The sequence below is a fragment of the Vitis vinifera genome, chromosome 17, assembly GCF_030704535.1.
Source record: "Vitis vinifera cultivar Pinot Noir 40024 chromosome 17, ASM3070453v1".
In the NCBI taxonomy this organism is placed as follows: Eukaryota; Viridiplantae; Streptophyta; class Magnoliopsida; order Vitales; family Vitaceae; genus Vitis; species Vitis vinifera.
The window spans coordinates 16,793,054-16,818,150 of record NC_081821.1 but is presented as its reverse complement, the minus strand read 5'-3'; the positions used below and the strand labels follow the sequence as shown (position 1 = coordinate 16,818,150).

Here is a 25,097-nt window from a genome sequence, read left to right as displayed (position 1 = left end):
GACATTTTAGGTCTTTGGCTATTTTGGGAGATTGAAACATCCTCTTAAACCTAGGGATGGGTGGGAAATACCACAACACTTTTGCAGGAATCCTCTTAGTGTTTCTTGCCCCAACTTTGTTTACCTTCCACCTTGACGCTCCACAAGTAGGACATAAAGATGCATCATTTAACTCATTCCTGTATAGTATGCAATCATTTGGGCATGCATGTATCTTTTTGTATTCCATCCCTAATGCATTCAATGTTTTCTTTGCCTCATACATGGATAAGGGCATCTCATTGTTGACCGGTAGCATATCCCCTAATATTTGGAGTAAATCTGAAAAACTTTTATCTGACCACCCATACCGTGCCTTCACATTGTACAATTTAACTAATGCAGAAAGCTTTGTGAACTTTATACAACCAGGATACAAAGGTTTTTCAGCATCTTCAAGCAATTTTTTAAATGACATTGGGTCAGTCATGAACTCATCATCTATAACATGAACCATTTGTACTGTACTAGCAACGTCACCACAATCCATCGTGTCATAACATTGTGCCATTTCAGTTGGTTGTCTACTAGTAGGACCTGCTTCTCCATGCCAATACCATGTATGATAACTTTGGTCAATACCATTGAAAAACATATGTTCCCGAATCTTGTTAGGTGTATGATGTATTAAGTTTCCACATCGCATACAAGGACAACGAATTCCACTTTGATTCGGACAATGTTCTAATGCAAAATTAATGAAGTACTCAACTCCTTCCTCATACTCCCGTGACATTCTATCTTTAGACATCCAACTTCGATCCATTCTATGATTGAAATACACAATGAATTAATCATGAGGACTTTTAACATTAGTGTTGTGTCATATATCAAAAGGATTCATCATGTAATATAGCCATGTTGTCTACAAGTATATCAAAGTGAGATAGTTAATTATAAAAATTGTCATATTCAATTCATGTCATTGTAGGTAATGCCACAAATTATCCATTTAAAATTCCTATTAGTTCATGATATTTCATCTTATTAAATACATTTAATTTCATTAGGTATTGAACCAAAGTAAAAAATGTGGTTCTTTTATAGAATTATGATCCTATCTAGTTTATGCACTACCATACAAATGAGAAATAAATATATGTTACACTTTTTCAAGTCTTTATTCAATAGCGAATCGTCGAAGATCATTTATTATGCATATTTCTGTAAAATTAAAATAAATTTATATATCAAAATATTAAACCAAGAAACATAATTAACTCTCATGATTCTATCTTGTTAAACTAAAATCAACTTAAACTACATGTCTTATGCATTCTAACATCTCCAACTTCCTAGTTTAGGTGGTGGTTCCTATCCCATATAGGAAAACATAATCCCTACATGTCAACTACTATTATGTTTTGTTTCATTTTAGAAAAATTTCGACAGCATTTCCCTATAGTTCTCCAATTACACAAAATGGAGAAGGCATATTATTCAGCCTTGTCCAAATATGCACCTAGAGAACAAAAGGAACGAATGTCGAAATTTCTAAAAAATGAATGAAGCATAAGAGCGTAACTTCAAAGATATTATGTTTTCCTTATATTGTCCAATTGGACAATTCAAGCATCATTTGTAGAAAAAAAAGTCTTATTCACATGCTAGACTAAGTTACAAGTTGTCAACTTCAAACTAGTTCATCAATGAACCATTTGCATTCTTTGACAACTTAAATGTCCTTAGCATGTAATAAGAGAAATTTTTGTCATACAAGGATGCTAGAACGGGAAGTCTAATGTTTCATGCATGAACTTATTTAAATTCTATCTAAGTATCCTTAACACATTAAAATGAAATACATTTAATTCCTTTAATATATTTGTTATTTGCCTAGTAGCGGAAAAAAGAAATATATTTACTTGAAAACTCATGAGTAGAGAAATTTAATTACACTTGGCCACAAACAAACAAAAGTTAATACTCAAAATATAAAGTCATCAACGTCACAGTCAATGGAATCAAATTAAATCAAAAGTAAACCCACCCACTAGACCAAATCTACTAACCATCAAATAACTCAACTACAAGTTTGATTATATATGTTCAATTTCCTTAAAAAAAAAAATGAAGTATTGACAAGTTAGAGTTTCATGGGAAAGTATAGAGAGAGAGAAATAGGAGATAGTAAAGAATTACCTTAACAAGACTTGTCCCTTGAAATTGTCCTCTAGTGATTGAGAAATTAAAAAACTAACCCATGATTAGGAGGACCTGCATTTTTGGTACAAGGATATGAGCTTTTAAACAACAAATAGAACATCAATATCCATTAAAACTCTTAGTTCTTTTTCCCCTTGTTTGTTTCCTTTTTTCTTATCCAGGTTTCATGTTTCTTGTTTTACTTTTTGGATAAAAAGATAGGATCATCATTACGTACCCATGTAGTTTGAGAAAGCTTAGCTTATTTCTACAATGGGTTGGTAATTGTGGACCATTATTACATAGCAATAAAATATTTTATAATGAATTTTGTAATAAATAAATTAGAATTATAAAATATCCATTTTAATTTATTTATGATATTTATTTTATAATATTTTTCTTTCAATAATTTTAGAATTTTCATATTTAATGTTTATCTTTTTCATATAAACAATTTTTTATTAATAAATAATTTTACCATAAAATTTGTCATGTTTTTTAATAAATTGTTTATCATTGCTTTCATAATAATTATAAATAAAATACTATTTCAGAGAGAAATATCATTGATCAGCCGGCTCCAACACAAAATTCGTAACCAATTATTGGTCCACAGAAATTTTGGTAAATTTTCCAAAATCTATCTGATATTTCGATATTAATCGGTATTTTTATCGATTTTTTGGAAAATTTACCGATATTTCCTACTAGTCCAAGCCACGCACAGGATACAAAATCTGTCTGTTTTTTTTTTAAAAAAAAAAAAAAGACATAACATGCTATTCAATAATATGACCATGATTTGCAAGTAAATGTTGAGTTTTTTAGCCTGCCTAAAAAATCGTGGAGTTAGGGTTCATAATATTTAAATCCAATGATACAAAAGCTAAGAGACCCTTACAACACATCCAGAAACCACACAAAGCAAAGAAAAAAGCATTTTTTTTTTTTAATGGTTTTCCATGGGGGTTTTGCATGGATTGTCTCCGAAATCAACAAATGAAGAATCTTCCTGGAAATGGAATGGGTGATGGATTTTCATGGGAATCAAATGGAGATTGCAATAATAATAATAGTAATAATAAACTTATTAGAATAGTACCTGCGTTGAATGAGAGTGGCAGAGGAAACAATGGCCTTTTTGGGGATTCTCTCTTGTGGAAGGCAACTTCAATGAGAGTGGCAGAGGAAACAATGGCCTTTTTAGGGATTCTCTCTTGTGGAAGGCAACTTCAAAAATGGCTTTTTCATGGCCGAGTCAAAGGAAGTGGGTGCCTTTTTTATTTTTAGATTTAGTACAAAAAAAAAAAAAAAAAAACAATGAAACAAATTATGAGAAATTTCGCTTGATGAAATCAGCAATTTTGCTTTCTAAAGGCCATATTTTAGAAATTAAAATTAATTTCATAAGATAATTTATTAATAATTTTAATAAATCTCAAATGAAATATTTGATATAAATTAATTTCATTTTTCATTTAAAATGTAATAAAACATGTTATGATAAAAGTATTTTAAAATTTTGAAAATAAATATTGTCTTCAACAAAATAGGCTCCCTTCATCTAACAATATGATAAAACCATATCGATCTTCATTTTGATACTAAGTCCTATTGCAATGTCATATGTATAAATTATTTTTATTCAATAAAAACAAATATTTTTTTAACTCTATTCTAACTTTATACATTTCCAAAATGCATATTTATTATTCTTAAAATTGAAATATTAAATCTACCGATATATGTTTGTTTATCTATGTTTTTTTCTTTTTATCACATCTATGTCAATTATACTTACAAAATAATTTCAAAATGTGTATTGTTGCTTATTTTATCATTTTTACAGTTTTTTTGAGCATTCCTATGAATGTTAAATAATTTTTGCTCCACCCATATTTGTGAAAAAATATTCATTCATATTTTTCTGATATTTTCGATATATCCCTAAAATTGAAGTACCAATATATTTATAATTATTGATATTTTTATTCTTGATTCTAATTATATATATAAAAAACGTTTAAATATATAGCAACAACTTTTTATGGATTTTTTTCCCACTCAACACCTTTTTTATGGATTTTTTTTCCCATTTTTTACTTATTTTTTTCTCCACCGATTGGGACCAATGTTCAATATTTTGACAAGCTATAAGTAGCTAACAATTTAGGGATGATGATTGGAGAGATGACATTTTCTCCACTATCCTATAGCCTATAAGTAGTCTTCCACTTCCCATCTAGCATGCAGCATGTAAGCACTTGATAGTTAGGATGCTGATGACGTGACTCCACCACCTCCAAGGCTCTACTCTAAACTTTTCCAACATTGCCTTTACACTTGCAGGATGCTAGGATAACATGTCCAATATATTTTTCAATAGCCTCTTTGTCATGCTTCTTGCAATTTTGGAATTGAGTAAACGTATACTCATTTAGTATCTCACTACCAAGACCACCAGTTGGAATAATGGGATATTTAAAAAATAATAATATTTTTTAATATAACATATATTATAATCTAGATTACATAACATATTAGAAAAGGACTTATGAAGTTTTAATATAACATTTTTTTTTTCAAATCTCACATTCATCAATTTTCTCTCCCCTAATTTTCTTAATACATTCTCTCCTCTAATTTTCTTAATAGAATCTTTTATTCAAAAAATTCAAGATGGAAATGAAATTTTAAAGCTTATTGTATTAATATATATATTTTTTAAATGGCTAATGAGAAAGATCACTGTACTTTGAAGAATTGAAATAATATATATATAATGGTATTACAACTTGACCAATAATCCAAAATTAAAATTGAAATAGGGAGGTGTATTCATCCATCTCTTATAATTATTATAATAAATATAAAGACAAACACATATTAGAGAATTATAAAATAAAAAGAAAGCTTAGAAGGACAGAAAATAAGAAAAAAATAAAATAAAATAATCTCAAAACAAACATTTTGTAGTTGAAGAGAGAACCTTTTGTTTTATGAGGTAAGAAAACTTAGTCAATCATAACAATATTTTGTAATAGTTCCACCGTACCATTCAAAATATAGTTTCATTTTTAAAAACTAAATATTATTTTTAAAAATTAACAACATTATCAAATAATTGTTTTTTCATTAACAATATAGGGAGCTTCTTAAGAGCAATTTTTTTGCCTTTTTAAAAAAAAAAATTGAAAAGATTAAATAAATTAAAAATTATAAAATACAAATAAAGGAAAACACAATACTTTAAAATTATATTTTGCTTCATCTAGTTTTCATTTGATAGTTAGTTAAACAAGATTTATATTTGTTTTCCAATGAATTCTTATTTATAATTTAATATGGCATCCAAATACAATAATATATAAGATACATAATGAATTTCTACATCTTATTTAATTTCTATATCAACATTTCAATTATAATCCTAATGAAAACATTTTTTACAAAGTAATTATGTATATGGTAATGTGTTTTTTTTTTTTCTTAGAATATTATAAACCTTGTATTTTGTTCTCTTGACACATTCCATATAGGATTGTCCTCCTACATCCTTTGATGCTTTAGTGTCCAATAGTGGTCATTTTTTAAGTTGTGTTTAGCTCTTATTAATTGATGGTCCACTAAGACTATATTGATCACTAGTTTTAGATTTTCAATTAGATATTTTGGGGAGACTAAGGTGGTGTTTATTTTTTTACTTAATTCTAAATAGAACCTTAATACTTAATAGTATTAAATATTAGGTTGTTTGTTTTTTGTAGTATTTTATTTCTATTAAGTATTAAAAAGTAAAAAAAAATCATTGTGTTATTTTTTCTATTTTGAAAAAGCCACATATTCTAGCTTTTTCTATTTAGTAAAAAGTTTATAATAAGTCATGAAAAAGTAAAAAAACAAACAACCTAAATTCTAAAACTAAATGGTTTTCAGCAAAAAGCCAAAAAAACAAACACCACCTAAGTGGATCCCTATTTTGTGTGTAGTGACTCTTAGTTATTAGTTTAAGACTTTGTTTTTTTTTTTATATTATTATTATTGATTTACAGCATATTTAGGTTTGTTTAGAATTCTAAAACCTTAATTCTTACAAATAAATTCATGTTTTAAAATAATATAATAATTGATATCATATTCTTTAAAAATATAAAATACAATAAGGTTTTGATAATGAATTGGAATGAGTTTTTTCTTCTTTTTTTTTTCTTTTTTTTCTTTTTTAAGAATGATTTAATAAGATTCAAGTTTTTTTGTTAACTTTATCTTATAAATTATAGAAATTGAGGTATTAATCAATATATTGAATGATTAAATTGAGAAATAATATGTTAAGGTTATTAAATATATATTCAAAGCTTTATTTTATGATAAAATAATTTAATTTTTTTAACATCACAGGAATCCTAAATCAAAATAAAGATTTTAGTTTATTAATATATCAAAGCAATTCTCTTTTTAATACTTTATGAACCAAAAACAAAATTAAAATTTGAGTTTATTATGGTTATTTAATTCATGTCTTAAAATATAAAACAAAATGTGTTATTTTTTTTTTATAATAAACATGCCAAAATAGTTATTATTTTTAGATATCATGAATCATAAGTAAAGTTTATATGATATTAAAATTCACATATCAAAACATAAAATAAATTAATTTTCTAAATCAAAAACAAATATGCAACTTGTATGATTTTATGAAATATTTATACTTAGATTTCATCTAATTTAAAACATACCAAACACACCTTAAACTAACCCATGCATCAACCGTCCATAGCCTAGCTTCCCATTTCTCTCACCCATCAATTGTGCTCCGTCCATCAATAGTAGCCTAGCTTCCCATTTCTCTCACCCATCAATTGTGCTTTGTTGCTACTTGTTACTGCTCATATTTCAGATGGCTTAAAACGTATCTGCCATACCACTCTCTCTTTAAAGCTTATTTTTAGTTGCTCAAGACAAGTGCTTTAGACCATGCCATACCCTGCAACAACCTATTCTTTAGGCAATCAAAAAAAGCCTATCCCTACCACCTTCATCAGACATCACGCCTCTTTCTTCTGACACAGCCCATGCTTTGGGCTGCCCAAAACCCATTTGTCATAATGATATCCATGCTTCCTGTCCATTAATTCTCCCTCTTTATCCCTCCACGCATGCACATTTAGATCAGCAGCACCTACTCTCACTGTGATGTCGTCTTCTTCTTTCCTTCAAACTAAACACCATAGCAGTTTCAATATGCAGCAAATGATTCGTGAAGAGGTGGAGGGGATGGCTCGACCCAAACGTTTTTTAAGCTCATCATGTAGAACTCAGTTGTCAACTCCATCGGAACTCACCGTGGGGAATCCGACATGCAACAAGTGTTCAGCTCTTGTTTTAGATATTAATTTTTGTGGACTTTGGGGTAAATCAATTGAATTAAAACAGTTTTTGTTTCAAGCTTTATGGTGTGAGGGCCATTTTCCTTCCTGGGTCTGATTCCAGAAGTGGGTCTTGTGGCACCGGTGTTTTCTTCCCTCGTGGAACCGGCAACCCTTTAGATTCACGCAAGAAACAGGGTACCATTTTCGCCCATTTGGGTCGTTTGAGCCTTTTCTTAACCTGCTTATTGTCTTCTCTCTCTGTCTGATCTGTTACTATTCATTTTAAAATACACCTCCACTGCATTAAATATCCACAACTTGCTTTGAATTTTGATTCTTTTCATGGCATGGTTTGATTTCAAAGATTCTGATTAATCTTCTGGTTTTTATTTTTTTTATTTCTTGGATATAACCTGACAATGTGAACCGGAATAGTTCTTTTGGGACCACTTGCCGGGTCTTTTCACAGATTTTCTTCTTGCATCTTTGCCGTTTGCTTTCCCATGTTCTCATTTTTCCTTTTTCTAATGGGCACTTGGGAGTTGTTCTAATTGTTGTGTCCTGTGGTTTAATCAGGATGCTCCACTGCCCTTATAGCAGCCAGAGTAGCCCAGGCCCTGAAACTCAACTTTGATGAAATGGGTGTTGTATCACCATCACTGGGTGGCCGTTTCTCTCTGCAACATGGTACTATACAAACTTCCCTTTGATAATTGATCTTTTTTTTTCAATAAACATCTTGTTAATGATCACTGTAGATGCGGCACCAGGGCGAAGGAACAGCCTGTATCCACCGCAGAAGCAGCACTGGCCGGCGCCTCCTGCAATGAAGCACCAGGAGATGGATGTTCCTCGGGGATGGACTCACTGACACTTGATGAAGCCCCTCTAATCTTATGATGAAATGCTCAAGTCACATAGAAAAAAGGAAAAGGAAAAAAATGATAGACAATGATCAAAAGCAAAATATTGCTGAGATTTTTCTTCTTTGGTTTTTCAGGATTTCAAGGGTGAGAATTTGGAAAAAGGAAAGGAATAAAAGTTGTCTGGGAGGGAAAAGTAGAGAGTCTATAAGGGTTATCATTAGGAATGATGATGATTTAGGTACGATTAGTGGTTGGTGGGGGGCGGGGATTGGCCTTTTGGAAAAGCGCTTGTAATAATGTTAGAGATGTTAACAAAAGAGAGTTGCCCTGCTTACATCTCTTTGTTTCCTCTCTTCTACCAGTACCATTTTAGCTTTCAATAATTTCCCCTTATTTTTTGTATGGTCAAGAAAATGTTTGTTGTGAAACTAAAAATTGTTCCTTGAAATTTGCCCCTTTGTTTATGCAGTAGTATGTGTATTGCCCTTGGAATATAATCATCAAAATGTGACGTGAAATATCACAGTATGGTGCATACTTCTTTTATAAGATGAGCATATTTGTATGATAGAGGATGTAGAAATTGCAAGGAAGTTAGACGGCGAGAATAGCGGTGGAATCAGCCGTTTCGGGGGTGAGGAGTGAGGACTGTGGGATTAGGTGTGGGCCGAGTCCGTGTTGTTGGGTTGGCATCAAACCCAGCTGCAATTTTCCTTCGGCTTTTTCCTTGGTCCTCGTCTCCCTTTTCTTACACCAGAGACCACGCTGTGGAGAGTGGACTTTGAGAGACGTGGACTCAGATTCTTTTCCCACGATAGAATACATCTCCTCCCACTCGCTCAATGCATAGTCTTTCTTCCCTTTTGTTTTTGTGTGTGTGGTTTTGATTTTCTCATTCCTTTTTCTAAATTTAAGTCAGTCAAGGATTAGGATGATATACAGTAGAATGACAATGACGAGGCTCTTTAATTTTTTTCTAGGTCAACCTGGGCTCTAGATTGGATGGCTTGGGCCTACTCATATTGCAATCCTAATGAAAATTTCCAAAAAAAAAAAAACCCAAGATATAGTAAAATCATTTCAAATGAAACTTCTTTTTTTTTTTAATTAAAACTATATTTGTTAAAACTTAATATTAAGTTAAATTATGTTTAAGCTTTAAGTCATTAATTTGATTTATCAAAATTAATTTTATTTTAATTTATAATATTAAGTTATTATATTAGACATAATTTTTTTTGTGGTTGGGAAATTTTTTTTATATAATTGGTGAAGTTTGTTCACTGCCCTTGCCTATCAATACAGCTTTATTGGGTGAACCATTTGAATCATTTTGTTTATGCGTTTGTGATTTTATGTTGTTTTCTTTACTTATTTTTTGCATGTCATTTACTAGAATTTGGAATGCTTCTGTTTTTCTTGTAAGTTGTATGGATTAAAAAAACTGTGGCAATGGTATTTGAGCTGGAGGCTCAACACGCAGTATTTGGGTGAGTTTAAGCATGGCGTTGAGGTGGCCACCTTGAACCGGAAAAGGGAAGATGAGGACATAGGGAGAGTCCATCCATCTCGCTTTTGGTCCACAATCTCAAGGGTGATATCCTATTACTAACGAGATTTTGAGTTCGTTTTTCCAACTAATAATTTCTTCAGAGACAACCCTGTGCTTCACTTTCTTTTTCAAGCTTGGTCTGTCATCATTTTCAGGCAGTAGCCTTTGGTATGTGCTGCATCCTTATATTCCACTTCTCCCATGTGTTCTTCAATAATCTGTGGTCAACATGTATTGTTTCCTTTTGTTTAAAATCTAAAAAAATAATTACGATTTAGAAATAACTTTTTATTAGCCTTCCATACATGGTGCAACTTGTACATTCCACTTCTCCCAGGTGTTCTTTAATAATATGTGGCCAACATGTCTTGTTTCCTTTTGTTTAAAGCACTCGTCCTCATCACTCTAGGCAGAAACGACTTTGTCAACAACTACTACTTGGTGCCCAACTCTACAAGATCTCGCCAATTTACTCTTCCCAATTATGTTTGCTATCTCATCTCCAAGTGCCGAAAAAATCTAATGGTAATTCTCCCCAGCATGTGTTACATTTTGGCCTAATCTGCATAAAATATTCACTATTGAATCTAATGAGGAATTGGGGATGAGTTGAGGGCAAATGCATTATGGTATTGCATATATGATAGTCTATCACAAGAGACTTGTTTTGGTAGGTAGAGACACTTGTTACATTAGAGCCTTTTCCAATGCATGTAAACTTTATAAATAAGCACTATTACTATTTTGTGCGTTGGGTTGTCCCATTTTCTAACAAAATACAATGTATTAATGTTATATATTTTAGTGACTTATATGTATGGTCTAAACTTATAGTTGCAAAGGCTATATAAGCTTGGAGCACGAAGGGTTTTTGTGACGGGCACTGGACCAATGGGGTGTGTACCAGCAGAACATGCCATGAGGAGCAAAAACAGAGAGTGCGCAGCTGAATTGCTGCAAGATCAAAGACGGAGATTTCATGGGCCTTTCACTTGGCTTTAATTTCATGTTCCTTTGATTAATGTTCTTGAACCTTGAGTAAGCATTCCTTGCACAACCCGAGCTCAAGATCAAAGAAATTTTCATTCATATTTAAGGTTAGATTATGGACAACCTCATGCCAGTGGTCTATATCATATTATGAGATCAAAGCATCCTTAGGACTTAGATAAGAGAGAATTAAAAATATTACATATTTTATTTCCAACTTTTTATGCATAAATATAAAACAATTTCATTATTTTAAAATTATAATTAATGAAATTTGATATACAATTTTTATGTCTTCTCTTGTTGTCCAAATGAATTATATAATGGTACTTCTAAACAGTACCATAGTTTCCTAAAATAATTAAGGACCACTTTTTTTTAAGTTCCAAATTTTCCTAAAAAACTATAATGAATTTTTTCATAATTATTATGGTTGCAATAATAAACCAAATAAAAGGAAGTCATGTTACATCATTTAATAAATGTCATAAAAAATGCAAAAAAAAAAAAAAACAAAAAAAAAAACAAAAATTTAAACCTTATAAAGGATATATATTTGCAAGGAGAATAAATATCTAATCCAATAAATTTTCATGAAAAATATTTTAACTTTTCACAAAATTTTTAATGGTGGCCTCTTAGGATTTTCTTTCAAGTTGCTTCTAGATGGGAATGGGTCTAGATAGAATTAAAAGAAAAAAAAAAATGAGAAGTGAGATTTTCAATATTTACTAATATAACCTTAATAGATTTATAAATGAAATTACATTGACTTATAAATTATTTGTCAAGATAGCTTTTACCAACCTTGACATACGAATATTTTAACTATATATATTGACTTATAATTTTTCTATCAAGATTGTATTACTATAAATTAAAGAAAATTTTAGTAAATTCCATATATGTCATTATTGCCTTTATTTAGCTACCTTGACATACAAATATATTAATTTTATATTGACTTATAAATTCTCTGTCAAGGTTGCATCGTTATAAGTCATGGAATAATAACTGGAATTCATATATGTCATTATTTCTTTTAACTAAGTTTTATATGTCATAGTTGCCCATTTAAATAAAAAATATTGACATATACTACTTTAAGTAAAGATAATATATGTCAACAATGACTCTTTTTCTTGTAGTGAGAGAAATGCTGAAATTTTAATGAAAACCATGACTGAAATTCAAGTGATTATTTGCTGAAATTTTTAATGAAAATCATGGCTGAAATTTCAAGTATAGATTTGCTAAGGTTCTAAATGATGTAATTGGTTAAAATTCAAGGTTGGACATGGAGATTTGGGGTAGAAGTTCATGCCGCATTGTTAAATTTAATGGAAAAGGTGGCAGCAACATGGTGAGACCTTTGGAGGCTTGAATTGTTATTTTAATAGTAAGAATGAGTGAAAGTGGTGGCTATTAAATATTTGAATTGATGAATCTTTTTTTCAATGAAAAAATGCATGTGACTTTCATGAATTCGGTGGCCTATAATTGATCTTTGGAAACTGAATTTTTTTATGGAGAATTATGGAATTTGTGGCTGTTAGTGGATGAAATTCAAGTGGAAAAGATGTTAATTCCCAGCTGAAAGTCAATGGAATTGGAATTGCTAAATTTCAGCCACGTAACATAGTTTCATGGCTGCATTTTGGTGGCCGTTTGGTGGAGATTAGAGGTTACATATATAGCCTAGAGGGGATTGACTGATCTTTGACCCATATGCTCCAATGTACCCAATTCACTAGTAGAGACCCAACCCCAGGCCTATAGGGGTGCTACCTCGCATGAGGTACCTTCCTAATAGGTAACCTGATCCCCGGACCCAGAAATCGAGTTTCGCGGACCGCTTTTTCTTAATTGGAGTCATTAAGGGGTTTTTGTTCTTACTTAATTTTCCTCATTTCAAAAATAAAAATAAAAAGTAAGTGGAGACTCCAAACAAAATCGTTCCTCATCGGGGACAAATTTTCCAAAACTCGAAAAACACTTTTTGTCCACATATTTTTAATCGCGAGTCACGCCGGTCGATGGATCAGGAGAGGGTCCACAAGTGCACTTGCCATGGGAAATTGATTCTAATGGACAAGACAAGTCATCCCTCTAATTAAGAGGTAGTACACTATAGTCTCTACTAGATTGCCTAAATCGATGAACTAACTATGGATAACTTATCTACTTACAAGGAACCTATGACTTGTATCCTCTATGCAACTCCTAATGCACTCAAGTCATATACAATATAAAATATATGGGTTGAATTCTCAAATCAATGCCAATGTATAAAAGGGTTAGCAAGGGAACAATCAAATATGACTTTGTCATATCATGTCTTACTTTTAGGGGCTCAAACCCAACAAAAATACTATTCACTAACTCTTGTGCAAGCTTACCTATTTACCAAAATTCCCTTATGCACATAAGTGAACCAAGAACCAATCTAACCCTCATAAATCATTCCATCAAGGTATATGAGCTCAAACGAGGACCATTGGAACCCATAGGACAATACCGGCTCCTTTATAATCCAATTATGAACTTAACTCAACATCTTATTATAGAGACTCAACAACACTCCAATACCTTATGTAAATAAAAACAAGGTACAAAGTGATTGAGTTTGTGACTACAATCCATTATATATAGTCTCTCCATGAACTAATGTTTGTAATCTAACAAGGTGACCACTATAAACCTCTTAAGATTATCTATACCATCCTTGAGTTACAAATCCTCCTATTGTGTGATCAATTGACATATTTTAACTCATAAAGAGCTTATGTTAATTTCTACTTAAGAAACTACTATGGTCTTAGTTTACTTTAACACACTTCCTTTACATCAAGTGATCAAAATGAAACTACGCTCCTCAAAGTCTCCTTATACTGTAACATGAATGGAGTATCTTATCTCCTCCTAAGAATGAGTAAGCCCCATTGTGGGAAATCAAGCAAAGTGTTATGTCTTAACAAAAACACTCTCTTACATGGTTATGTCTCATTGTAAGCTGGTATCCCTAAGATTAATCACTGATGAAAGGGTTATGGCGCAATGTAAAACAATCTCTTAAATGACTATGCTCCACTATAAGCACTCCGAAGTGGCTATATCCTTATCAAATCATCTCAAAAATCTATCAACATTAATGAGAGAGTTATATCTATGTATAATCACATTAAAGGAAATCTCCCAACTACATTTCACACTCCAATATGAAAAGAAAATTTGATTTCCTCCAAATCAACTGTTATACATAAAAAATCCATCATCAACTGAGAAGAATATGCCCTTGTGTAAAAGAATGATAATATAAAGTTACCCAATAATCTACATACTACTCGCCATGCTCCAATAAAAAGAATGAATCTAATCATCACCAAAGGATGGCTATGCCGTGATGTAAACCGTCATCTCGAAAATCTACCACTGACTAAGAGGGGTATGCCCCAATATAGGACATCTCAAAAAAATCAACCATCACCGATGATAGGGTTATGCCTTAGTGTAGGGCAATGTCTCCAAATCAATCACTGCTAAGATGCCCTGATGTAAATTGTCATCTCAAAAATCAACCACTAATTAGGAGGGGTGCCCCAATGTAGGATATCAAGCAGAGTGCCTGCATATCCAATAATGGCTCTCCAAGGTGGCTATGCCCCAATATAAGGTCCTACCACAACTCTTGCTCCATGATAATCCAAGTGATCTCCAACCAATCTTGAATATCACCCATGTGTGAGATATCAAACATGATATGTGATGTTGTAGCCTAAGGTTGGACTTAAGACCCGGGATATAACATAGGCTAGGGTAATAGGGTGAAGAAATGAAAGGAAACTAGGCTCAATAAACCTAATGGTAAAATCCTATACCCTTATGCATAAAATGCAATATTGATAGAAAATCTCATGAACCATGGACCTAAAGATGTCTAATATGAATATACTAGCAAGAAGAATGAAATAAAGAAATGTTAAATGATCAACAAGATATGTAAGAGTGATGCGAAGAAGGTATCAAATCTGAAATGTGGATCAGTGTAAGAGTAAAACAAGAAAGCAAACCAAAAGAAATAGAATAGGAGAAATAATGAGGGTAAAAGGAGGCAAATATAGAGACAAAAGAATGTTGATCAACTCATATACAAAACATGAGAAAAGATCACATCACTAATAGATGGAATGATGGGAATGGATAATAATCCGAAGTCCCTAGGCAAAGGTCACTCATCTCATAGAACTCTCACACAAACCCTCGACAATAGACAAATCCAACAAACAACTCTCAAATGTCAATATACACAAACATACATTCACTTTTTCTCTTCTCCTTTTTTTCTTTCTAAGGTGTTTAGATTAGGTTAATTGATTAATTAATAGGACTTTTGGGTTAATTAATCAATCAAGACTCATTTTAGGCTAGATTAAGTGGCTCAAGCCCTTAGTGAGCTCAAGTCACTTAAGCCCATAGGGGAACCCTATAAATACTCTCTTAGGGGTTAGGGTTTTCATAGAGTTGTCTTCCACCTCCAAAGAAAAAGAGAGTTGTAGCCTACACCCTCTCTTTCCCCCACTAGAAGTGTGCCAAGATTAAGAAAAAGCCATAAGACGAAAGATCATGGGTTTACAAGACTTCCAAGGATATTGATTTAATTTTTCAACACTTGGAATTTAAGGTTTGGGAACATCCAAACCTAAAGATTAATACTATAACCATAAAAATCATTTTTTATTATATAAATTTGGTATTGCTTCCATTGCTTAGATCTAAGATAACAACAAATGTAAGCCAAAAGGATACATAAACAATTCCAACAATCAAGGCTAGAAAAAATTGTGACTAATGCCAATCATGGATAAAAATGTCTCAATTTTTCATATTTTAGCGATATTTCGACATTATCGCCAATTTTTTTGGCCATGCCCACCCACTTATCCAATTTAATGGCAAAATTATTTGGGCCTGGATGTAGATCACAACCTAATCCAACAGAAAAATAGCCAACTTGTGCAATCTCAACCCTAGTGGTGGCTTGTGATGTCAACCTAAGCTCTGTTTCATTAAATACAACATTATTTATCTTTGAGAATTCAATGTGGGATTCTTCTTAAGAGTTGAACACACAAAAATCTCCAAGATCAAGGTTTGAACTTGAGTCTTTAGTGCGAAACAAATGGGCCTTTACCAACCAAACTAAATGTGCTATAAATATTAGAAATGCACTCTATATATATATATATATATATATATATATATATATATATATATATGTATATTATAGATTGAAAATGAATTAATATATATATATATATATATAGAAATAAGTTAATTTTAATTATATTATTTTGTATTTTTATATAATAAATTAAATACAAGACAAATATAAATCTATAAATAAAACTTTCAACATTTCATAATATAAAAAAATTAAATATATTTTCATTTTAATATTAATGTGTTTTAAAATTCAATATGTTATTGTCTAATATTATAAATTTATCATACATATAAAAATTTCTTCCTTAAAATAACTTTCTTTTCTTCCTTAAAACATTTTCAATGTATATATTATTGTTTTTTCTATCCTTCTGAAGTTTTAATTAATTTCCTTTTTATCGATATATATTTTTTTTAAATATCCACCGATATTTCTTGATATATCAGTAAAAACAATATCTTCATCCTTGATGCCAACAAATTGGACTATTCAATGAAAGAAAAAAAAATCTCTACCTCATTCAAGGCTATGATACCTTCAAAATAGAGAATGATTTCTGCATACAACGTATTCACTAAATATATTTATAATCTATTTATAATATCTACAATATTAACTATTCCAACCCAACAATTACTATACTAAATCAACCATGAATTAGAAGATATAAATTAGCCACTAAATCAGCCATTAATTATAGAAAATAAATATTTATACCAGAAAAACATACAATCCCAAATTAAATTTCAACCCATACAAGTCATATAAGCCAACAATTACAGCACAAAATCTCCAACAAATTATTTCATTAAATATTACATTAACTATTACAAAATTATTTTAGGGAAAAGTGGATTTTGACTCACTAATTTGAAAGAACATAGAAAAATGAACTTTGACTTTTATAAATCAATTTTATCTCCATCCATTTAAAAATATTTTAAAATACATGCACTTGTTTCACCTTTTACTTGTCCAATTAATGACACCAATTGACAATATATATATGTCATGAGAACTTATTTGAAAAACTTTAAAACTAAAAATATAAAAATAAAATATTAACTATCATTTTGCTAAATCACTCTAGTAGAAAATATAGATTCAAGAGAGAGTTGGAAATACAATGGGAGTCAATTTAAGTTTTCGGTTTTAATTGTATTTAATTTTATTTATTTTTAAAAATTGTATTTAATTTTTAAAATTTCTTATTTTATTGTTGATGTCAACGAACAAAATTTTTATTTAATTTTATTTAAAAAAATGAGAAAATGAGTAGATTTATATAATATAAGATATAAAATTATTATTTATTAGCGAATGAGAAATATTTTATTTATTAGTGGGGAATCTAGAGAATTTTTTCATAATGATTTGTATCTCATATGATATAAATAAAAAATTTATAATTTATATGTAAGATACTTTTATCAAATTAAAATGATAAATTAATTTTTTGATAATTTTATTTAATATTATCAAGTAAAAGGGAAATAATTATAAAAGCTCATATATTTGAAAATATTTTTAAATGGATAAAAATTATAAATTTTTTTTTTTGTTTTTTGCAATAAAAACTTTGAAATTTTCAGGAGTTGATGTTGTTGATGGGTTCATCAAAACTACAATATTATTTTGAAAGGATGGAAATATTTCTCCTTGTAGATTTTCAATCACTGGTTGGAAGTTTCCGGCAAGATTTGGCATTCTCCAACAGTGATAATAAATGAAAGATCAAATATTAAGCTATAAAGATCTGGAAACATTTGCTCAGAGTTTGACGGGCATTGTTCTCAACTGACGGGTAACAATCTCCAGATTTACATTGCCTGATCGAATGGATGAAACTTTCTCGGCATTACTCTCTCAGCGTTTTGCATACATTGCATAAGCGGAGAGCTGACAGCGGAAGCCCTAATTTTGTTACATGGTGATGTAAAGTCATGAGATGAGCAAAAATTTTACTTGGTTAAAATACGCAACCAAAAAGGAGTAGAGCTCCTCATGAAGCCATGCATTTGTCCTTGACAGCTAAGGCCGCTGCTCGGTACCAAGACGCTGCAGCCATGGCACCCGGGTCTGGAACTGATGCTAGTATCTCTCCGGAGATATAGCTTGAGCGGCCAGCCTACATTAGATAACTGGTCAGAGTTCCATTTACAAGTAAACCGATATGAAAATTTTGGAGCTCAGGCATTACATATAGTAATAAAGTGCACATAAGGTACACAGGAGCGAGTGGAATTCTATATAAATGACATATAATTCATCTCGTGTAGGGTGACAAACCACCCCAAACCAAGCACAAAAAACACACGCTAGGGCTGATAAATCTCAACCTAGCTTAGGTTGGGCCCAATAATGGATCTTGATCCCATACGGCACCATGTTAGACATAGCTATCTGAATAACAATGGCCCTCAAAATTTCAACAGGCCTTTTAAGTCTGAGGCTCTCAAAAGAAATACCTCAGCAAGCATCAAGGTCTATCAATGCCTGCGGTATGCACCTCTTATAATAAAGCAGTATATGGGGTTCTCATCACGAATTTGGGATTTTATTCTGAACATCTCTTTCTTTGGAAAGGCTTTTAAAACTTCACATAGGCAATAGCATTGTAAGTATATAACTTGATCCATAAAAGATAAACACGGGATAAAACAGTAAGACATTCTTGATAATGACAAAAAAATATTGGGAACATTAAAGACCTTGGCATAAGACAATGATAACATGTCATCGTTTCTTTTTCTTTTTCTTTTTCTTTTTTTTTTAAATGAATGCTCTTGAATCTTGTTGAATGGTTTATTACAATCGGTTTCATGATAAGTGGTGGTGAGTCATGCTGGGAGTTTACACTATTAATTAAATCAGAATATTTTAGCAGTTGTCAATTTGCTCTCCCTACATACAAGGCTTGGGGGGGCATGGGTAGCTGATTTTTGTTATTAGAAGCTTATAACATTAAGGAGTGTTGCCATTTTTCCTGTTCTTATATTAAGATCAGATTGTTAGAAGGCTGTTATGGAGTGGGCTAACTATCAATCTATAGGTGAGGATGACAGGACTACTCTTGAGAAGTTTTTTGATGAGGAATAATTGCAGGTGGTGCTTCATGATTTGCATGAGGATAAGGTCCTTGGCTCTGACAACTCTATTTTGGCATTTAGGAAACAAAATGGGAGACTATGAAAGAGAATGCTTTGGGGTTTTTGAGGAAGTTCTAGGTTTCTGTTTTCACAAAGAAAAATTTAAAAGCCACATTTTAGTTTTGGTTCCTCAAAAAGGTGGAGTAGAGGATATTAGGAATTTAGGCATATTAAGCTCATGGGAGTTTTATATGAACTTCCGGCTGACACTCTTGCGAACAGGCTAAGGCATGTGGTTTGGAGGTCAATAATGTGTTTGCTGAGCATAGACAAAACCTAGATGCTATTCTCATTTCCATTGGAACTCTATATTCTAAATTACAGAGTTCCAAATGAGATTGTAAGTTGGAAATAGAAAAAGCTGGACCACCAAGTTGGATTGAAGTAGAGAAAGGGTTGCTATGGGCAGTTGCTCGTATAGAATTTCAGTATCTATTGTTAGAATTTAGTTTTGGTGAATGGAGTTCCTGCAGATTATGACTATTATTATTATTTTCTAGATTTTCTGTGGTCTGAGATAAGGAGATCTGCTCTTCCCTTATCTATTCGTCTTGGTCAAGGCTGCTTTATTCTGGTTGGTAGAGCGGGAAGAGCAGGCAGCTACGGGGTGGTGATATATCATTTGTTCTTCCTTTTGCTGATGACACTGTTATGGTGTGACATGGCTGGTGAGCAGTTGCTGCATCTCAAGTGTATCTTGCTATCTCTGAAGCAATTTAAAAGTAGACCTACATAAGAAAGAAATTATTCCAGTGGGGAATATGGAGAAGGTGGGGTGAAGGGAATATGGAGAATGTGACTGTTTGTGCTTCATATATGTGTGTAGAGCGGCTTAGTTCCTTGTCTTCCAATATGGATTTGTTATTGGGTGCTTTCTTCAAATATAATGTAGTACAGAATTTGGTGGAGGAATTTTTGAGAGGAAACTTGCATTTTTTAAAGTTAATATCTAAACCAACTAGGTAGGCTAACTAATGTAGGGCAACCCTAGGGTTTTTATCTTTCAGGGTTTAAGGAATGGACTAACGGATAAAGTTTATGGCAGCGAAATAAAAAAAAAAAAAAAAAATATAACGAAAGAAGATAAGGAGAAGAAGGAATGGAAACCTTAGAGTAGCATTAAGGCCTTCTAGGAATTTCACCAAAAAGAAAATTAATGGAGTATTGCTATTGAGAATTGCAAAGCATACAAGAAAACACAATATTATTAACAATTTATACTTTGATTTACATCATTTAGCCGTTATTTATGGGCTTCTTTAGAAATCCAAATTCCACTAGTATTATAATAACCTATCATGAATTTAATTCTAATTTCTCCTATAACCTAATTAGCTACTCTTGTTAGATAGTGTATAGTTATTTAGGTTATTTACTTTTCCTTTTTCTTTTCTTTCCTTATTGTATTGTGGGTCCCACTAACATGTATATATATACCCAAGTCCAATGTGCATTCTTTACAGTTTTTCAATAACAATAATTAGGGATTCTCCCTTTTCTCTCTCTCTTCACAACTCTTAATTTGGCTCCAACAAATACTAATCCTAACTTAATTCCAACTAACACTAATCCTACGTAAAGTTTAGTTATTCCTTTCCTTCCCTTGAGTAGATCTGGGAGATTCATTCTCAGCACTAACCTTTACTAACAGCACCCTCTCAAGTTTTTCAGTATACTTCTGCTTTGACCGTAGCTTAGAAAGTTTATTAAGGAAGCAAGAAAGAGAAAGGAAACGACAGAAAAGGGAAAGAAAATTTTAAAATAAAAATAAATAAATAAAAGAAAAGTTCCAATAAATAATTTCTCTTTTATTATCCTATTCCAATTTTATTCCATTTTTCAAGAGTAGGATCAATATGCAAGTTGGATAAAGAAAAAACCAGTAAACCAAAGGTTGGATCAATATCCAATTTTATTCTATTTTGCAACCAGTTATGGAGAAATCAAGATCAAGGCAGCAATGGATGGGCTGGAACAACTACAAACATTTGTATAGCCAAGTTTTCTAGTGTTGGTGAATGGCACTCCCATAAAAATTTCCAAGGACTTGAGGCAAGATGACACATTCTCTCTTTATTTATGTTGGTCATGGAAGCTCTTGTTTTATTTCAAAGCATTGCAAAGGGGTTCTATCACTGGCTTCAAGCTTGGAGGTAAGGGAGGAGTAAAGGTGAAGGTTCCTTGTCTCCTTTTTTTACAGATGATACCCTGTTTCTTAAGGCTTGCAAGGAGAAGACAAGGTACCTTTGATGAATACTTATTTGCATTGAGCTTACCTTGCATTGAAGATCAATTTACAAAGGGAGATGATTTTGGTAGGTGAGTGGAGGGACTAGAAAGATTAGCCTCTTTGTTAGGTTATAGCATAGGTGGCTTTCCTTCCATCTATATAGGACTTCCATTGGAAGCTTATTTTAACTCTTACTATGGGATTCATGTGGAGGATCAATTTCAAAAGAGGCTAGCTTCTTGAAACTAGTACTTGTCTAAGTGGGTAAATTGACTCCCATCACAAGTTTGCTGATTTAGTTCATTTCATTGTTTGTCAAACCTATGGTGCTTAGAATCAAATTGAAATAAAAACCAAGGAGAATTCTTATAGAGGGACTTGGTTGGAGGGGATTGGGAATCAAAGGCTTTCCACTTTAAATAGAGCCATTATGGGGAAGTGGTTGTAGAGATGCACAAATAAGATGGAAAGCTTGTGGAGGAGGGTCATTCAAGGAAAGTTTAGGGAGTGGAGGTTGGAGCATAAGAGAGGTCAGAGAAGCTTTGAGGTGGGTTCGTGGGAAGTTATTGAAAGGGAACGAAAAGAGTTCAAGCACAAGACCTTGATTTCAAATTAAAATGGACTTAGGACCAAGTTTTGGTTGGGTAGATGGGTTATAAGAACTCATCGAAAGAAGTTTTTCCTTGTCTCCATGATCTTGCTATACTGCATAATGCAAGAGTTGGTAGATTTATGGCAATGAAGGGCGGCTAGGGTAATCAGAGCCCTTGCTTTTGAAAGTCTTTTAAGGATTAGAAATTAAGGCTAGAGGGTCAATTTTTGAAGCACATTCAATTTATTAGAGGCTTTTTGGGGTGGGTTCGTGTGAAGTTATTGAAAGGAGGCTAGAGGGTCAATTTTTGAAGCACATTCAATTTGTTAGAGGCTTTTTGGGGTGGGTTCGTGTGAAGTTATTGAAAGGGAATGGAAAGAGTTCAAGCACAAGACCTCAATTTCAATTTAAAATGGACTCAGGATCAAGTTTTGGTTGGATAGATGAGTTATAAGGAGAACCCACTGAAAGACGTTTTTCCTTGTCTCTATGATCTTGCTACTGCATAATGCAAGAGTTGGTAGAGCTATGGCAATGAAAGGCAACCTAGGGTCATTAGAGGCCTTGCTTTTGAAAGTCTTTTAAGGATTAGAAATTAGGGCTAGGGGGTCAATTTTTGGAGGACATTCAATTTGTTAGAGGCTAGGTCCTAAAGGATGTGAAGGGGTATTTCCTTGTGAGGTCCTTCATAATTTTGTCTACCCTAAGCTTGAATATTTTAACAATATACTAACTCATGAGAGGATAACCCTTGGTAAAAAGAAGCAATTTATGTAGGATAGGATGTGTGAAGAGCTACATGACATGGGTTCAGGTATGGGTGGGTGTGGTTGCATGTCTAGGTGTTGGACCTTCACATCTCAAATTTTAGGATATTAGGACTTGGCTAAATAATAATCTTGAATAATACTTAGATATGACTCAAAAATAACATCTTCTTAACTTATAATTGAAGAGTTTATCCATACAAATGATAGCCACCATTAGGAGACCTATCCTCACATCACTAAGATGAACTCCACCTCTTGTTTGCTCTTGGTTGCAAATCAAAATTAGACTCTATTCCCAATTAAATGTGAAAAATGTTTCTTGCTTAGAAATCTTAAGGAAAAAAAAAACATATCCATGGCTTTAGGGAGTGAAGATGAATCATACCTCCCAAAGAAACTTGATGTATGGCATGAGACAATCACCTAGAGTGTGCTCTGAGTAATTCAATGGAGCTTCGACTAAGACTGGGATTCCTTAGAGCTTGATTGTCAAATTAGATGACATTGTATTAGCAGGTAATGATGCCACAAAGCTCTCCTTGTTGAATCGATACCTAGGAATGGAGTTCAAGACTAAGGGTTATAGCTATCTTAAATTTGCTTGAGCTTTGTTTGGAAAAAAAGGTAATATGTTTTTGGATTTGATAAGTAAACCTGAAAGGCCAAAGTGATGGGAGAAGCTCCAATTCTTGAGAGCCATGGCTATGTGATGAGGTGGGCTCTTCTTAACAAATTAAGCTATGTATTAGAGACTTGTAGAAAGTTTCCTTCATTTGTTCCCCACAAAACCAAGCATTGTTTCCACTATTAATATTATCCATTGGTATATGCATTCATGACAAAGGCAAGTTGAGGCCTTATAAATGCTAATTGGGCTACAATAATTTTGATTTTGTACAAGACCAAGCATCATGGCTCACAATGGAACAAGAATCCTAAGGCGGTTGCCAACAATCAAATAAGGTTGAGGTAGCATCATTTTTTAGGGTTCAAGGGAACAAATACTTAAGGTTATCACAGTAGGCAAAAAATAAAACTAAGAAAAATAAAGAATGGATAGAAGAGAAAGAAGAGCAACTTTAAAATCTCACCAAGGCCTTTTAGAATTCTCATTTAAAAGAGAAAAAAAAAAGGAATGAAAAAAATCTTAAAATTCTCAATAAGGCCTTCTAAGAGTCTCACCTCCAAGGAAAAATACCGTATTTTCAACATAAAAAGATGCAAAGGATGCAAATTATTACTAGGATTCCTCATACTAACTTAAAAGACTCAAAGAAACTATTTAAAAAAATAGGAAGAAAAAAAAGAAGAAAAAGAGAAACTGAACCTATATTAGAGATTCTAATTCTTTTCATAGAACTCCTAAATCTTCCAAAAACTAAAATTAAAGCATAACAAAAAAAAAAAACACTTTAGAAAACATGAGGCTTTTTGAAACCACAAAATTTTTAAAGAATAATAGTCCTTAAAAAAAATATAAAATCTCATTTTGTAGAATGACAAAGTTCTAGCCAAAAAGACAGCTATTTTCATTTCCGCTACAAAAAAAGCCCTTTATTTCCAGTTTTGAATGTTTTATTTCCCCTCCTTTCTTAGCCTTCTAGGGAAAGGTTTGTTTCGAAACGAAACGGAAAAACATTCAAGAACAAACACAAAGATCACAATAAGATCTGAAAATTAAGGAATAATTCTGATAAATCATATTGAACAGATTCTAACAATTACAATAAACCTTCCAATAATGTTTGTAATAAAAAAATAAAGGAGATAATTGAAATAAGAAACTAGAAATAATTGGAAACTAGGAAATCAATCTTAAACAAAATAGTAAAGCAAATAAACTTAAAATAGGAAGCTAATAATGAACTTAAAATAGAAACTAATGATGAACTTAAAATAAAAACTAATGATGATCATGTGTTGCATCAATCCCCTCCACTTGAAGAAAACTCGTTCTAGAATTTTGTGGTTGCAAAGAAAACTCATCTAGGGAAAAGCATTCAAAGATATCAGCAACGTTGAAAATATTAGAAATGTTCATATCAGCTGGAAGATCAATCTGGTAAGCATTATCACCAATCTTCTGAAGGACAGGGAAAGGACCAATTTTCTTGTCTTTAAGCTTATTGTACGTGCCAACAGGAAAATGATTTTTAGGGAGA

At 32.0% G+C, this 25,097-nt stretch overlaps 2 protein-coding genes across 6 annotated transcripts in view; one reads left to right on the top strand and one right to left on the bottom strand.

Annotated features, from left to right (window-relative positions):
- Nucleotides 1-7,178: 7,178 nt before the first annotated feature.
- LOC104882422 (uncharacterized) lies at nucleotides 7,179-8,896 on the top strand. 3 transcript variants are annotated; one of them, XM_010665607.3, is made up of 3 exons: nucleotides 7,179-7,603; nucleotides 8,139-8,249; nucleotides 8,333-8,896. In XM_010665607.3, the coding sequence occupies exons 1-3, from the start codon at nucleotides 7,387-7,389 to the stop codon at nucleotides 8,431-8,433; spliced, it is 429 nt and encodes a 142-aa protein (XP_010663909.1). In that variant the 5' UTR covers nucleotides 7,179-7,386; the 3' UTR covers nucleotides 8,434-8,896. The 3 variants fall into 3 exon arrangements, 2 of the variants coding, with proteins under 2 accessions (XP_010663909.1, XP_010663908.1); XR_788130.3 differs by having other exon boundaries at nucleotides 7,180-7,757; nucleotides 8,321-8,896; XM_010665606.3 differs by having other exon boundaries at nucleotides 7,185-7,603; nucleotides 8,321-8,896.
- A 9,015-nt stretch (nucleotides 8,897-17,911) lies between these two features.
- LOC100245056 (putative 3,4-dihydroxy-2-butanone kinase) overlaps nucleotides 17,912-25,097 on the bottom strand; it is an 83,768-nt gene continuing 76,582 nt past the window's right edge. For all 3 annotated transcript variants that reach the window (XM_059733937.1, XM_010665604.3, XM_059733938.1), the window contains one exon: nucleotides 17,912-18,322. In XM_059733937.1, coding sequence (XP_059589920.1) covers nucleotides 18,197-18,322 — 126 coding nt within the window. In that variant the 3' untranslated portion in view covers nucleotides 17,912-18,196. The remainder of the gene's footprint in view (nucleotides 18,323-25,097) is intronic.

Bases quoted from the DNA above. Each gene is read 5' to 3' on its own strand.
- LOC104882422 (XM_010665606.3), top strand. From the start codon at position 7,387: ATGTCGTCTTCTTCTTTCCTTCAAACTAAACACCATAGCAGTTTCAAT. The intron at 7,604-8,138 runs GTAAATCAATTG...TGGTTTAATCAG, and splicing joins TAATTTTTGTGGACTTTGGG to GATGCTCCACTGCCCTTATA. The intron at 8,250-8,320 runs GTACTATACAAA...TGATCACTGTAG, and splicing joins CCGTTTCTCTCTGCAACATG to ATGCGGCACCAGGGCGAAGG.